This window comes from Copadichromis virginalis, linkage group LG9 (genome assembly GCF_057382275.1).
Source record: "Copadichromis virginalis isolate Kocher_CV1m ecotype Utaka linkage group LG9, C_Virginalis_male_GT1.1, whole genome shotgun sequence".
Taxonomy (NCBI): Eukaryota; Metazoa; Chordata; class Actinopteri; order Cichliformes; family Cichlidae; genus Copadichromis; species Copadichromis virginalis.
Window position 1 is genome coordinate 33,559,288 of NC_140626.1, and position 16,121 is coordinate 33,575,408.

The following is a 16,121-nucleotide window of genomic DNA, read 5'->3' on the forward strand; positions in this document are numbered from 1 at the left end:
TTTTGTTTTTCATATTCTCTGCTGGCTTATGTAACAGCTTTTATTTTTTATGTTACTGAATTCCACCAATTTTTTCATTAGTTTTGTTATTTTACATTCACCTCCACTTGTAAGTATCGATCAAAGCGTTTGAAAACCATTTTAGTTTTTCTGGAATGAAAATTTCTAAAACTGAACTAACTAGAAAAAAATACTGTAGTTGTAGAATTCGAAATAAGAAATATGTTTAGTTCATTGTCAGGTTAAATTTTCTGCAAAATCAGCCCGATTAAATTTCTTTACATCTTTTTTGAGAGTGTGATATTTACATGAGTGCAAATGAAGCATTTGTATTGTACTACCTGTTCTGAACGTCTTACATTTTGCTGCCAACAAACAGAACCCATGTTATTTAAAATAAAATCACCAAATAATAATAGGGGTGACTGTATGTGGATGTGGTTAAAATAGGCTTGTGAACACGCAGAAAGTGAGCCCTGCAGGTCGTTCCTGGTGTGTGAATTGTTTTGTTTGATGAAAACAAACATTTATTCTGTAAGTTCTTTAAAAGTGAATAATGTGCCATCAAAGCACCAACCACTAATATTGGCAAAGTACTAAGTACTAGCCACAAATAGCCACAAATGTTCACATCTTCAAATGTGTTTACATCATAGCGATCTGTCAGGACAAGCAAGGCAAGCAGTGCTTTCCCTGTGAAATCCAAATATAGGCAATTAACACGTACCAAAGGCAAATCATTTCTCTCTTTGCAGCTCCAAACATTCTACCATCGCCTATTTAAATTAATTCTGTAAATTATCACCATTATGTGGCCTCAGTTGTCTGTGGAAGCTAGCGTAACTATGGAGCCCATGCAAACTTTAGTTTCTGTCATTTTCCATCTATGTTAAAGTCTGCGGCTGGTAAAAACGCAAAACCAGCAGTTTCTGTGCTTACCGACCAGACCAGAGATCATTCATATTTACTTATATTGTCAATAACCGCTTTAGTCTTTGATAGGAGGCTAACAGGAGACCAGTATGCTAGAGAAGCTAACCCTGACTTTGCTTTCCCTGCTCTGAGATCAGTTATAATCTTTTCATTACACTAGCAAAAGCTCACACTATGGTCAACGATGTGTATGTACACATAACATAAATGTAAAGTTGCTATTCTTTTTGAGATTAGCCACAAAGGAGAATAAATATAATTTTAAGGACTTTGAGTTTTATAAAAATAACCAACTAAATATCCAGCTGCACTATGCAGTCATCTCTTTTCTTAGATTTATGTAAACATGAAGAAAATGGATGGTTTGGTTTTGGAAAAGGTATGGCGTAACATGCCACATATTTTAAAGAGATAAAAGACTCCTTAAAAAAAAATCAATCGCGCCTTTTTACAGGCTTTATTGTGGAAATACTGTTCTGGGGACCAACAGAGCTATTACGCAGTTTTCCATGAGGCCAGGACGTCTTATAGCATTTCCCTGAGAGTTTTCAGAAAAACAAAAAGAAGCTGGTGGACCCCAAGAAGCAGTGTTTAAACACCTTAAAAAAAACCTTGACTTGTCAAAGAGAAACAAAGCATTTTAGCATTTCAGTCTACAAACACGACAAAAGCCTTGTTCTTCTTTCCATGACAGTGGCTGCGCACATGCAAACGTTCTCCTTTCGGCAAACAAACAGGTTGTGTGGCGCTTGTGTTTGCCTCTGACCGTGTCTGACCGCCGCAGCACCAAAGGCACTTAAGCTTTTTAGGATTGCAGCCATTCATTTGTTATCAAGTACATCTGAGAGACTGCATCCCGGCTCGCCAACAAAAAACACTTCTGAAGTCTGGAGTGCTTTTGTTCACGGGTTCAAAGTAACCGCGAGGCCTTTTACGCAACACTTAAGATTAGCCACTGAAGCATTTTATTCTCATACAAAGCAGATAGGAGCAGTCATTACCTGAAGTTCATCGTTCAGATTCCACACTCCCCCCATATGTATGCATATTAGCCTACGATCTGACATTTAATAAAGGTTTTTTTTTTTCTGAGCGACCCCCATCTGGGAAGATTTCACTGAGCTGCAGGAACTTGGAAAATTGTCTCTGTGGGATATTGAGAGAGTGGGCTTAATTTCATTTCTTTTTAAAACTCGAGAGCTGCAAATTACTCTGTCAAGTCTAAACACACGTCCACCCTCCCCCCGTCCTTTTTTTCATCTGCAAGAGATAAATTTACAGGAAGAAAACCTGCAGGTATGACACGAGAGTTATTGGTCAAAGTGAATTAGACTGTTAATCTGCTGATGCATGAAGGAAAGGGATCAGATGGTGATTCATTTATACTTCCATCCATCCATCAAACGCTGTGTTCACTTTGTCGTGGAACAAGTGGAGCTAAAAGTTTGCTTTGTTTACAGTGATCAGCATAAAAATTGTTTTCTTTGGGTTTGAAAACGCGCATTCATTTTCTTTTCTCGTCACTTTCTTAAAAGAAACTTGAGACTGAGCCTTGACAGGGATAAAAAGAAGAAGGGGGTGTCTGCCAAAGAAATAACCTATTATTTTGTTCTTTTTAACCTTTTTTAACCTTTTTTTTTTCTTGCAAATGAAATTTGGATTGATGACTCATTGCTCTCCAAAACACTTATGAAAGTAAACTTTCTTAGCGATCTCAACGTTTCCAGTTCAACAAAAGTGCCAGACCTCTGACATAATTAAGACACAGACTCATTACTAAACTATATATCATATAAAAGTTTTGGACAAGCTGTGAAAAACACATGGGTTTGCCTATGCGCTCGATTGCAATTATTCCATTTGTTGTGAAAGCCATGAATGTTGTTTAAGGGACATCTTTCAAATTTTCTCTCATTTCTGCCCATTTGATGAATTTTAACAAAATTGATTAAATGCAAATTTTAAAAAAGGCCTTAAAGTAATTAGTTGATGTCAGGAGATAATGAGACTAAAACACCTACAACGTCCACATCGTGAGGTTGGAGCTGCTGATGATAGGATGGTGTAAGCAGACTTATTAGGGTGGATGTACTAGTCAGCAGGGCTGAGAATAAGTGAAATACACAGGGTCTTCAGATGTCAATTTTTACACCACATGGAGATGTTATGCTTCCTGTATGAAGCAGCAGTGAAATAGATCTTACATGATGCCAGTTGAAATGAATTTATTGAAGCACCGGGGACGTCTGCTGCCGTCAGACAGCTCTGACCAGACAGAACAAACAAAGCTTGATGGGAAATATTTAGCACCGAGACCATCCGCCATTGATCTCCCACCAAGGGCTGTTTTCAGATCAGCTGAACGTGCTGAGCTTTATCGCCACTGCCTCGGCTCTCGGGTTTCACGGCAGCTTTTAGAGGTCGATATGGGAGCCTGTAGGGGACATTTGTTTGACGTGATGGATGGCAAAGCAGACTGGAAATGAATAAATAGGCAGCACATTAGAGATAGGCAGCACCGTCCTGACGAACAGGCTAAAAGCTGACTTGATTTTGGCGGTTTTGCCCTTTATGCTGGCTCATGTAAAGAAAGTAAAAGGAAATGTAATTAATGCATTGCATTAAAAAAAGGTTTGCATCTTTAAAGAAAGCCTAGAGCATTTACATAAGGCCTCACTGGCTGGCGTGTCTGTCCATGTGTTTTTATGTGAACATTAAACTGTAGGTAGGTATGAAAACAGGAGCCACACCCAGATGCCCTTTTTAACTGTGAGTAATTTTATTTAAATTTTTTTTTAAATTGTATAAATGACATTTCATTACTACAGACGTCAGAACTGTGAGGCTGATCTAAAAAAAAAAATCTGCTGAGGAAGAACTGAGTCTAAAACGAAAACAATTAAACAGATGTTTGATTTCTAATGAAAAATGATGAATTTGAAATCATTAAATCTGGTTTAAAATAATTTCTGTTAAGCTGAAAGTAAAGCACACCATGTGCCAGTTACATTTAAACACATAGTTTGGTTTACTTGCATTAAACTTATTAATGCATAACAGTGGATTTTTAGGGGCATGGCTTCTTTGACTGACAGGTGCATCGTGACACAGGCGGTTGTAGCTGCACGCTGGCTACATACATATTTTGTGTACGTTGGTGTATTTTGGTCTCACTGAGCAGCAAAGACAGCGTGCAGCTCAGGTTAAGTGTTTCGTATGGGCTCAAATTGTGGTCATAAATATTTTGTACTTGTAAATCAGTTTTGTGTGTGTAAAAAGATTTGTGTGTGGACTTGGCCAAAAAATACGTGTGAAACTCTGCACTCAAGTTTCAAGTTACAAGTACGAATTTTGACCCTATTTTTCTTCCTTTCATCTGATTGGTCAAGGTCATGTCAATCACACATTTATCCAGTCAGAGAACAGATGGGTTTGGCTGTCGGCGGGGCGCTTTTTTTGAACTGCAGGTCCTTGAAGAGTGATACAGTTTGAAGCTGGAGGATCTCTATATAAATATCCGATAGATGCTAGGTCCCCTAACTTTCAGCAGCTGTTGAAAGGATAAAGTTGTGGTATATCAGTGGTTAGAAATACCATTATTACTTTAGGATTAGTTTAACACAAAGTCAGGGCTGTGGCTCACAGTGTGCAGCATAAAGGTCCTTTCACATCGAGCTCTATGTCCTCTACAAGAGTTTCTGTTTTTTTATCTTCAAATGTTCAAGAAAAACATGTTTTGCTAATTCATCACAAAGAAAGCTTTGTAACTATCCCCACTAGTGAAGACTGTGTCATTTCCACAACACTGCCCCCCACCCCCACCCCCGAGGTCCACAGCGCTGTTGAAAAGGCGCTGGAGGTCCCTGTATTAAGCAGGTAAACCTGTGACACAAGAATCACCAAACTCGGACAAACCACAGACTGTTTTCCTTCGTGGTGATGAAGGAAAACGCTGGGCTGGCATGTAAAAGAGCATTTATTCCCTTCAAGGACCTGAAGCTCCATAATGCACCCCTCCGACAGCCAAACCCAGCTGTTCTCTGATTGGATTGTTAAACTTGTGATTGACATGACATTGGCCAATCAGATGAAAGGAAGAAAATAGGGTCAAAATTCTTCTTAGTTTTGTATGTGTAAAAAAGTCTTTTTACACATACAAAACTGATTAACAAGTACAAAATATTTATGACCACAATTTGAGCCCTCAGCTTGTCTCTGTGTGGGTTTTGTGGCTGCGTGTGATGTATGGAAGTCCACATAATGTGTGTTATGACATGACTGGCACATGCCCTCTCCGTGTGTGTAAAGTGCCCAGTCGGACGGGCTGAACACATCCCTGATGGTCTGTGTGTGTCTTCACTGACGTCAGTTGTAACTACAGCAGCAACATGACATTGTCCAGCCCCGTTAAGAAACAGCAGTCGCCACGGCAGCATGACACACGCTTACACCACCCCTCTCTCCAGAACATACTACAAGCAGGTGACCGTCTCATCTTCCAGCCAACAAGTAATTTTGGTGTTTGCAATGTCCTTTTATTTATTTATTTATTGCAATTTTATTTTGCAGTAAACCACGGATACCAGGATTTAAAACTCTTGAGCCCCCTGTGGTGTCCCCAGCAGGCCACAGAAATGTTTATCTATTTATATGCAAATGGTACAGAGCCCCTGTGGTGACATGGAAAAAATATTATTGCATGGCAGCAAGTTAATAAAGCAGGAATGTAAAAATCTCGCCACAAGATGAAGAATTTGTGGTGTGTAGAGGACACTGGGTGAGCTGTGGGGCTATCATGTACAAAGCATGGACAAATTTGATTTCTTCTCAATTCATTTAAAACTTGAGATGAATTCTAATGATGTTTCTAAATGAGGTCCACCAGCTGAGAGACGGGCTGCTCCTGTGCTTCCCTGGAAAAACGCCACACTTCCTGAAGTGCACTGGACATTTTCTGCACAGTACAGTAGATGGTATAGACTGCAGACGTAGCTTCTGGATTTAAGAAGTGAAGCTAACTACTGCTACCAGGTGACAATACCTGTTTTTCCAAAAAGTTGAGTTTATGGTCTCAGTTATTCATTTTGGATCATATTGAATAAAATATAAACTCGATTTTGTATCAGGGAGGAGGTTTATCCAAGCGATGTTGTCAATCAAAAGTCCTGAGCCAGTGACGATGTGGTTTTAACAGGCATATCCACCCCTGGATCATTACATCTGGGCTCAAAACACCAAGATGGTGAGTCCAAATTGGACTGCACTCACCAGTGCGTAACATTATGGTGGCTTTATCTATTTTCCACTTTTGAAACATTGTTCTAGCTCTAACAAAGTTAGATTACTGGAACAAAAGGAGCCCACCCTGACCGAGCTGAAGCAGCACTGCATTCTTAAGTCATACAGACTGATCTTCAAAGATGGAGTTGACAAGTTGACATTTCCATTTTCACTCACAGAGAATCCAAAAGTACTGATACGTTCAAATCGTCTAACACGGAAACCCTTTCTGACCATACGGTTCATAGACCCTCATTGAGGTAATATTCCTTAATATAAACAAAACTTGGTTGGGGTGTAGTACTGGTAACAGCCACTGGTATGTATAGCTCTCTTACGTGTTTAGTTAGAGTGTTTAGATAACAAGCATATAAAACATACAAGCATATAAAAAGTGAAACAAATGCAAAGCAACATACGGCATATACTAATTAACAAATTTAGACAATACAACAAAAGCCTAAGTGGAAGCCAACGTTATGTTTAAGGCTTCAAATTCAATGATGTATAAAGTGTATTTAACTTTAAATATTTCTAAATAATATTCCATGTTCAGGATCTGTCTAAACCCTGGAAATTGTAAAAAGCGTATTTGGAGGTTTCAGAATAAAAAGAAAAATGCCACAAGCTATAAAGAGTTCAAGGTTCGTGGTCTGATCTGTTGAGCACAAAGGGAAGCTGGATGCAGTCATCCAAATATGTTATTTTAAACCCAAACCCAATATGCATAATTAAGACACAATCCAAGGGAGACCAATGGACAGCCAGACACAGACTTCCTTCAATCTTTCACAACAGATATCCATCAAAAGCTTTCTGAAGAAACTTTTTCAGTCTCATCTAAAGACACCATGTCCACACAAGCCCTGATTAACAAGAGGTCTTAGCGCTAACCCAGAGGTTGGGGTGATACTTTAACAGACTCCAGATGGTCAGAAGTTGGTTCCATGTCACGTTTTACCTCCTAGTATCAATTTCTTCAGTAATGACACAAGAGATGAACTTTCTATTTTCTAACTAATTGCACCAGTGCAACAAATTAAATTAAACATCTTTATGTGAAAATCAATCAAGCAACTTGTTCGTTCACTTATTAAATGCTCACCTTCATGTTCGGTGAAGTCTTTGATTGAGGCCCAGGTCTTGTTGTTGCAGTAGAAGGAGGTGTTGGCTGGCAAGGTGTCATTGAAGCAGTGTGCCGTGCTCCGCACACACTTCTGCCGCAAATTTCCCATGAAGAGCTGCAGGCCAATAAGTGCAAAGACACTGAGGCAGAAGACCGTGAGGATCATCACGTCAGCGAGCTTCTTCACCGACTGGATTAAAGCCCCAACGATGGTCTTCAGTCCTGAGGGACCGCCGCGGGTGCAGGGATGCAGAAAGGGTTAATAGTTGAATAAGTCTTTGAGAACTGGTGTAACTGGTCTATGAATGGCGGGTATGTTGAAACCTGCTAACTTGATGAAGATGGCAGCCAGCTTAAATGACATGATCAAAGCAGTATGCCTTCAAATATTTAACTTCAACCTCTCAGAGGTCCAATTACGTCTAAGGTATGATTCTATATGAGATTAATGGCTCTTTGAAAATTGCAAAGAGGGGATTTTCTCCAAACAGTTCCTTATTGTCAGTTGTGACTTGGAGTGTAAAGGTTGTTTTGTTTTTGTTTTTATGCACAGGCAAGGTACAAAAGTAAAACTAAACGACAGCCATCTTTATGCATGAAGGTGGAAAAAACAAATCAATGAACTGAAAGCATAAAAAATGCAAATACTCCATTCCTGTTAGGTGAAAACCTGAAAATATTCCTTCAGATGACAATAATTTTAAATATTTTGTAAAAGTTTTAGTCAATCATTGTTAAATTTTGGGGGAAACAGTCAGGTTTTCACCCATGAGCAGCTGATGAAGAAAAGTCACTGTAGGCTAATAATCACCATCAAAATACAGCAAAACAGACCACAAACTCCCCCATTCTAATACTACAATAACAACACTAACACACACACATGAACACATGGTAAAAACAGCAGGAACAAAAACACACTCAGAACACAAAGGGTGCAGACAAGTCGACTGTTATCAGCCAAGTCTTACCAAAGAAACCACCAGTTTCTTATAGATTTTTAAATCACCTCTTAGCACTTTTTTTGACTTAGTTCTTTCATTAGAAACAGACAGCTCAAATAGGTTTTCTATTACTTTTTCATATTCAAAGATTTTGTCTCACAGAATCAACTTTTGTTTGTTAACCTGGAGGTGTCTGTAAACTAATGAAAAGTGGGATTAGACAAAGCTAAGCTGCAGTTCTGACATGCTGTCATGGTGCTATTACTTTACTAAAGTTATAACATGTGATTAAACACTGTTATAACATAGCCACTAACATGGCACGATAATGTTTTCATCACATGTTAACAATGCTGTTAGCACTGCATGCTAACATGCACAGTGGAAACATACAGAGGCTAGCCAGCAGGACATCTGAATAACCAACTGCACAGTTTGCATATTGATTTGTGTCTTTGTGGACATAAACTGGTGTCTCCTGAAGTGTGCTGGGAATGTTTAAGTGACGTAGATATCTCCTAAGTGCATTAGCAAAGAGTGTTGCTATGTTCCCCGACCTTTTATGTGTCATGGCTACTCATTTTAAGCTTTTTGTGTGTAATTTTAGACCAACAAAAGTAAAAAGTGCAAGTCCCTAACACATAAAACAACTCATTGTCTTATTAATACAGTGTTTCCTAATATCAGACTGCTGCTTTTTCCTTCACAGGCTGAAACAAAAACAGCAGAATAGGTTAGGGGAGATTATGTCAGCTGTATCTGGCAAGCATAAACTCCATAAGCAACTGGATCAAAAAATGGGTAGCCATTTTTTGGATAGTCAGCATTTTCACTACTGGAATAGCGTAAAAAGCTTAATTAGCAGGTTGTTTTCCACTGCAGAAACCAGCAGGTGAGCAAATATGTTCTTCAGCGTGGGTACTTCTGAAAACCCCTGGAAAAACAGTTGGATGGGCCACAGTGCTGATTGGCCGAACTCGAAGAGTACACCTGCCCTCTCAATGGCCTTTTTAAGCAGCAATCTTCTCTCAAAGAGGGTGCTTGCACATGCACCACAACAATAGTGGCATTCAGTTTCAGAGATCTGTAGTTATAGCAACAACTTATGGCAAACTTTTGATCAACTTAAACCTAACCAAGGCATTTCAATATATAATCCCAACTTTGTTTTAATGATAATTAGTAATCACTAAAACTTCTGTCAAATTCTTGACTTCAACTCACTGAAATAACTCACTCGGCCAACAACCTCTCCAGATTTATTTTGTCCTTTAAAAGTGTTATTTTGTGTACAGGAACAAATTTTTAGGTTTGAGGCTGGACAGACAAACGCTTTTGTCCAAGAACACAAATAACCCCCCCTGGAAATTTTATGGCCACAAGACCCCATCAAGTAGTGAATCTGGTGAATTTTCCACAACAAAAGCAACAGAGGGGGTGAAGGGACGCACCAGGTGGTCAGTTCTGTATCTGTTTGTCCCACTTTGTGTGTTATTCAAATTTCTGCAGTGGAAAAAGAATTACTTACACTCTATCCTCCTTATCACAGGATCAGAATATTATCCCAGTTGCTCACATGATGGCATATCTTCCATTTTAGTTTATTAACTTATGTGCATGTAGGATTATTATCCTACATTTATTGCAGGATTTAGCACTGACATGATGTTACTGAGCAAGCATTTAGTGTACTTCTACGAGGTACAATCATAAAGTTTTGCAACTTTATGGAAAAAATGAACATTCAAAAATCACAACTGATTTAAATTAGACCTTTAACCTTTTTCAGGTAGTCCCTTAGTGTGACCCTGGACCACTCCCAGCATGTCTACTGCCCTACAATCTGAATTGGTTTATGGGAAGAGGACAACGTTTCAGGGAGCTGTGGTCTTCTGGGGAATGCTAATTTGGATAACAGCTGGTGGAAGTCCAGAGGTGCACAAGGGTATGGCCTTGAAGGGACGCTCAACCAAATTTAAATCAGGTAGGGTCTTTTGAGTCTTGTAAAAGTTCGTGATCACACCTTGTAGACAATAGTTGTGTTTTCTAAAGCTAAGTATGAATTTATGCTGATTTGTATGGTGAAGCATTAAATATTGGAAGTCCTTTCTCCTGTGCCATTACTTGACTCATGGCCAAGAGCTGTTTCTGTTTGCTAAGCCTCTGTTTTCCACTCACAACCAATTAGCATAAAAACCTTGGTGCTTCTTCCTGCATACTACCTCTGTTTACTTTGTTAAAGTGGTTGTTATGAAGTAGAGAGCTATCAGTAGGTAGTATGCGGGATGAGATTTCAAACACAGCCACTTAGTGCTTCCAGCAGATTGGGAGGAGTGCGTTTGGTATTCACTCCCCTGCATTCGCGGTCTCACCTGGGATGACAGAGATGGTTTTGAGCGCTCGCAGCACCCTGAACGTCCTTAAGGCTGACACATTACCCAGGTCCACAAACTCAGTCACATATCTGCAACAAGCCGGGAGACAAAAGCACAAAAACAGACACACACAGAAGGGTATGACCACACTGAACAGCAAGCCAGCACAGAGGGATAGAAAGGTGGAGATACCTCAAGAGACAGAAATAGATACAGTAGAGACAGGCCAGGTCGGATGGCAACACTGGAGGATCAAGCCAGAGACTCGACTGTTAAGAAGGGGAAATCAGGTATTCAAAGCTATGGATTTGGATGTAAACTGGAGAAAAGGCAACTCGGTCAAGCACTTTAATATTTTAATGCCTGTAAGGTTTTTGGGTTTTTTTACATAGTATTTTTGGGTATCCACATAGTAAACTTTAACTGATAAATAGTTACATTTTAAATGTCAGAGTGGTGTTTTCAACATCAGATACCAGAACCAAAAAAATGCCTTTGGGTTGCTTTTGTCTAACTTCAAACATCAAATGTTCAGTTTTGTGCCAAAAAAGACAGAAATCCAACAAACAGGACATGTTTTTAAGAGTTCATCATGAGAAATGCTTTTGTTTGTGTTTGGCTCTGGAATGGACACTGAATTAACCAGTTTAGTGCGTCAGATTTTTTTTTAGCAAATATCCCAACTTGAAGGCATTTTGTTGCCATCGATTCTCCTGTTAACAAACTTTTAGACATATCTGATTTTTCCTTCTTTATTGTTCCTTTAATGCAGATCAGGTGATTGGACCTATGGTCCCCGATTGGGCAAGGAGTGGGAAGTGGGTGGGGTCTGGAGCTGCAAGACACGGCAGACATGGGACGAACAAGAGAGGACGTTCACAACGCGATTACAATTGTCTCCTAGTTTGTTTGTTTTATGTCTCTTGTCGCCCCCTGGTGGTGGTGGTGGTGAGCCCTTACCTGGGATGACTGAGATAGTTTTCAGGGCTCTCAGCACTCTAAAGGTTCTCAGCGCCTGCAGGTTCCCTACTTTGATAAACTCTGTTAACAGCCTGTAGGGGGCAGTGTGATGGTTGTCAACAAACAACAAAGGAAGAGAAACACAACAAAGTCTGAAAATACTGCCGTGACTTTAAACCACCCAAAATTGACTTATTTGGAATATGTGAGCCCTACAGGTCATGCAATTAAGGTGTACTGTTACACACCTGTAAAGGAAAATTTCCAAGAATTTTTTTAAAAAAGTCAAGTTTACAGGAAGTTTACGTTTTGTTTATAAATTTTCTAAACATCACATTATTCTGTGTTTAACCGTTACTTTTTTTAAACTTTTTTTTAATCATAAGCCAGTCCTAAATGATCCACACTACATCCAAACAATTGTGAAAAACTGTTATTATTACCTATTGAGTTTACCTGCTCTTGAAAAACAAATTACCTATATTTTAAGCTAAAATTCAGCTCAGAGTTATAGCTTAAAAGATCAGATATTCATTGATCAACATTTTCTAGCAGTTGCAAAAAAAAAAAAAAACCACCCAAAAGAATTATGCAACTCATGTCAGTGCAAACTGACATGACTTGACTACAATACAACTGGCTACAGTTAGCACTGACTACAATTTCTTTAAATTGATACAGCCATATAAAAACATTTTTCCAGGACTCTATGTAGACTAGTGGAAAACCAAGTACACCACACAACTATTCAGAAGCTTGTAGAACCATCTTTAGCAGCAATAATGTTAAGCAATTGTTTCCATATGACTTTATCAGTTTATCAAATGGTGGAGGAATTCTGACCCAGTCTTCTTCACAACACTGATGTAGCTCATTGAGGTTTGTGGCCATTACTTTGACCTTTGATGATCTGTCTGAGCATTTAAGCCAGGTTGAGGTCTGGACTATGGGCAGAAATCTGTGCCATCAGAAACTGAATTTGAATTGCTTGGACTGAATCTGAATTGTAACTTGAATAAATGCTTTTAAAAACTGAATATGAATTAGCCTAATTTGAAATTCAATTTATTGATTTGAAAATGATCATCACTAAATTGAAATTGAATTTTATATTTTGAAAATGAATTCATGTGCTTTTAAACCGTATTTTATCCTTTAAAAATTTAGCTCTCGAATAATTTCAGATTCACTTCTCACCGTTCATTTTCAGTTCCAAAATTCAGTTTTTTGGGACTTAATCCGGTTCCGGTTCAAGCGCAGATTAATAGAGCTACGTTTTACTAGCGGACTGAAAGTGTTACTGACGGGAATCTACAGCATCTTGAGCTGAATTAAGACTTCAGAAGTCATTCGTCATGTCGAATGACCAGCGGATAAACTCTCAGGTTGGTAATAAATGCATTACATATATAAGAACAAGCGTCATGTTAACAAATGATAGCCGTAAGGTAACTTTTATGTTTATTGTAGCTGTTAGCTAAAAACGCTAATTTAGCGTAGTTTGCCCTGGATTATGATCGACTGTTTCTAGTAGAATTTCAAAGTTGTCATCTTGGACCCTCTCAGAGTACCCCCTCTGTATGCTTGCAGAGACTCCTACAGTAGGGAAACATGCAAAACGGTGTCCAAACCTTTGTGTTTTAGCTTTATTTATGTCTTACACAGCATCCCAACTCTTTAGCTAACTTAATAACTTTAGCTAAAGTGAATAGTTAGTCTAACTGAAATTGAATTGTAGAACTGAAAGTGAATCTGAAATTATTCGAGAGCTAAATTTTTAAAGGATAAGATACGGTTTCAAAGCAAATTAATTCACTTTAAAAATATAAAATTCAATTTCAATTTAGTGATGATCATTTTCAAACCAATAAATTGAATTTCAAATTAGGCTAATTGAAATTCAATTTTTAAAAGCATTTATTCAAGTTACAATTCAGATTCAATCCGAGCAATTCAAATTCAAATCTAACTTATTCAAATTCAGTTTCTGATGGCACAGATTTCTGCCCATACTGGGCTTTCATTGGGTCATTGCACCACCTTGATTATTTTCTTTTTCAGCCATTCTGTTGTAGATGCCATGCTTGGAACGAGGTACCAGTTTTAGTCAACCCTAAGGCATCAAATAGACGGCTTCACAATTGACTCTAGAATGCTTTGGTATACAGAAGACTTGATAGTTGACCCAATGACTGCAATGTCTCCAGATCATCACGCCTCCACTACCATGCTTTAGAGTTGGTGTTTGTCCAAAGATGCTGCATTAGGTTTTCTCCAAATGAAGCGCTGTCTATTATAGCTCAGGTTCAACCTCACAAAATTTCAACAACCACCAAACAGCTAAAACAGTAAATGAGAGCAGGAACACGGATTCTGCACAAAGACGTAAACACACAGCGCGGACCCGCCGACAGATCAGAATCAGTGAGATGTCGCCTTTCTCACCCGACGGCACGGACACGGTCGGGGCTGAAAGCTGACAGCTCGCTGATTCTGATGTTTCGGCGGGTCCGCGCTTTGTGTTTACGTCCTTTTTGCGCTGATTCTGAAGCTGTTTGATCTCTCTCCAAACAATATTGACTGAACCAGCAGCAAAAGAAGATCCAAACTACGCTTCACATAAACATCGTCATGAATTCCCTCTGACTTTTCCTGTTTTGCTTCCACCATAAAATTACACTTCATGCACAGCTCTCTCTCTCTCTCTCTCTGTATTTCAAGAACAGTTTCCCTTCTAAAAATCTGTTTTCTGCATTATTTGCTTGCTTGTTACACATCAGTCTACTGTTTACAGCGCTGTCGGACGCTGTTTTTTTCCTTTTACTTACTTCCAAAAAGAAAGCCTCATTTCTGCTGTTCAATAGGCTTCTGAACAAATTTAATCCTTAATTTAATCCTTAATTTTCTTCATGTTTTTCTGTTTTATCCTCAGGTACTTTGACACAAAGGCATCTGCTGTGATGCTCACACTTTGATAAAGTCTCGCATGTGTCAGGTTTCTTTTTATAGATATAAAAATATGGAAATGTACTGATGCATGATCTGAATTATAATATTTCTGACTGTCTGAGGCAAAATTTCACCGGTTCAAATTGAATCGAATCGAATTGATTCTAGAAATCAGTGACGATACCCAGCCCCAATTTGATTATCAGCACCTGCTAAACTGCTAGCCATGGAGGGATTTTCCAAAAGTGTTGGTGATATAGACGGGTAACAGAAGACAATCCTGGATGACAAACAAGGAGTTTCAGGCATCTCAGCAACAGTGTTTCCTTTGGTTTTTATACCTGTTAAAACTCATCAATTCAATCAAGCTGCAGTCTGCACAAGGTAAATTTAGAATAAAAGTGTTTTTTTTACTTTTACATCAACATCCACAGTATGAATCTCCAAGGGGGAAAAAACTACTAAAATCTGCTCTTGCACTCGATATAAAACAAACATCAAATCTATAACAACAACCTAAAAAAAAGAAGTTTATAACAAGAGACATAAGCCACACCCAAGCTGTGAACGCCCTCTTTAGATCGAGTCAGACGAAGCCCTGAGAGCCAAAAGGCGCCAGGCAACAGCGGCCATTTTGGGCCCCCAGTTAGCTCAAGACATTTGATACTCAGTTGCTAACGGCCCTCCATTACGGCTCATATTTCACCGGATTTGACTGTTAGGCTGATTGAATTACCAAGGAGGCGTCGAAAGGTGTGGCTGTCAGAACACGCCATTTAGATGCAAGAAGTCACGACCAGCTGATGGAAGCAGTGGCAGCAGAGACACTTCACAATGGAGGGCTCAAAGAACCAGTTCAGGCCTTATGTGAATGTACCTCATTGGTTGTTTTGTTGTTGTTATTTTTGTTTGTTGTTTTGTTACTGTGTCTTTTAAAAATGTAATCTTGAGAATATGAAATTAGATTAAATTCCTTCTTCCTCTGTTTCAAGTGATAAAAATGATGTACGAGTAACACCACATCCCATTTTATTGAAAGGTTCCAGTTTTACCAAATCAGAAAAATACCTAATATGACAAATGCTTTTCAGTTTTTTACAATTTATTCTTCTATTAAGTAGAAATAATAGAACACTGATCGATTTCTCATATTTGCTTCTGAAGACCAAACATGAAGTAGCTTTTTAAAAAAAAAGCTAGTAATAAATACTGGTAAATAAAGTATTGGCATTTTTGTTGTCATGACAACACTATACAGACTAAAATGTAAAAAATAAAGATTTTTATTGTGTAAGTTGAGATTTTAAGTGGTTATTAGCAGTTTTCAGAGATGATAAACTTTATACAGATTTTTTAAACTAAATGAACAAAAATATTTTATCTTATATATCAAATATTTCATTAAAAATGCATATGTGAACAGTATTTATAATATAATGTTACCATTTAGATTTTTTTTTTTAATTTTTGGAAGCCTCAAATGCTCAGATTATTTAGCAGTTATAATATGGACCATAAAAACCTTCAGTTCCCTTTAATTTTCAAACAGATGTT

At 38.4% G+C, this 16,121-nt stretch overlaps 1 protein-coding gene across 1 annotated transcript in view; it reads right to left on the minus strand.

Moving 5' to 3' along the window:
* LOC146702341 (sodium channel protein type 3 subunit alpha-like) overlaps positions 1–16,121 on the minus strand; it is a 196,428-nt gene that overhangs the window by 161,307 nt on the left and 19,000 nt on the right. Inside the window, exons 6-7 of the mRNA XM_085468805.1 lie at positions 10,656–10,747; positions 7,319–7,561 (exon numbers count right to left, since the gene is read on the minus strand). Coding sequence (XP_085324931.1) covers positions 7,319–7,561; positions 10,656–10,747 — 335 coding nt within the window. The remainder of the gene's footprint in view (positions 1–7,318; positions 7,562–10,655; positions 10,748–16,121) is intronic.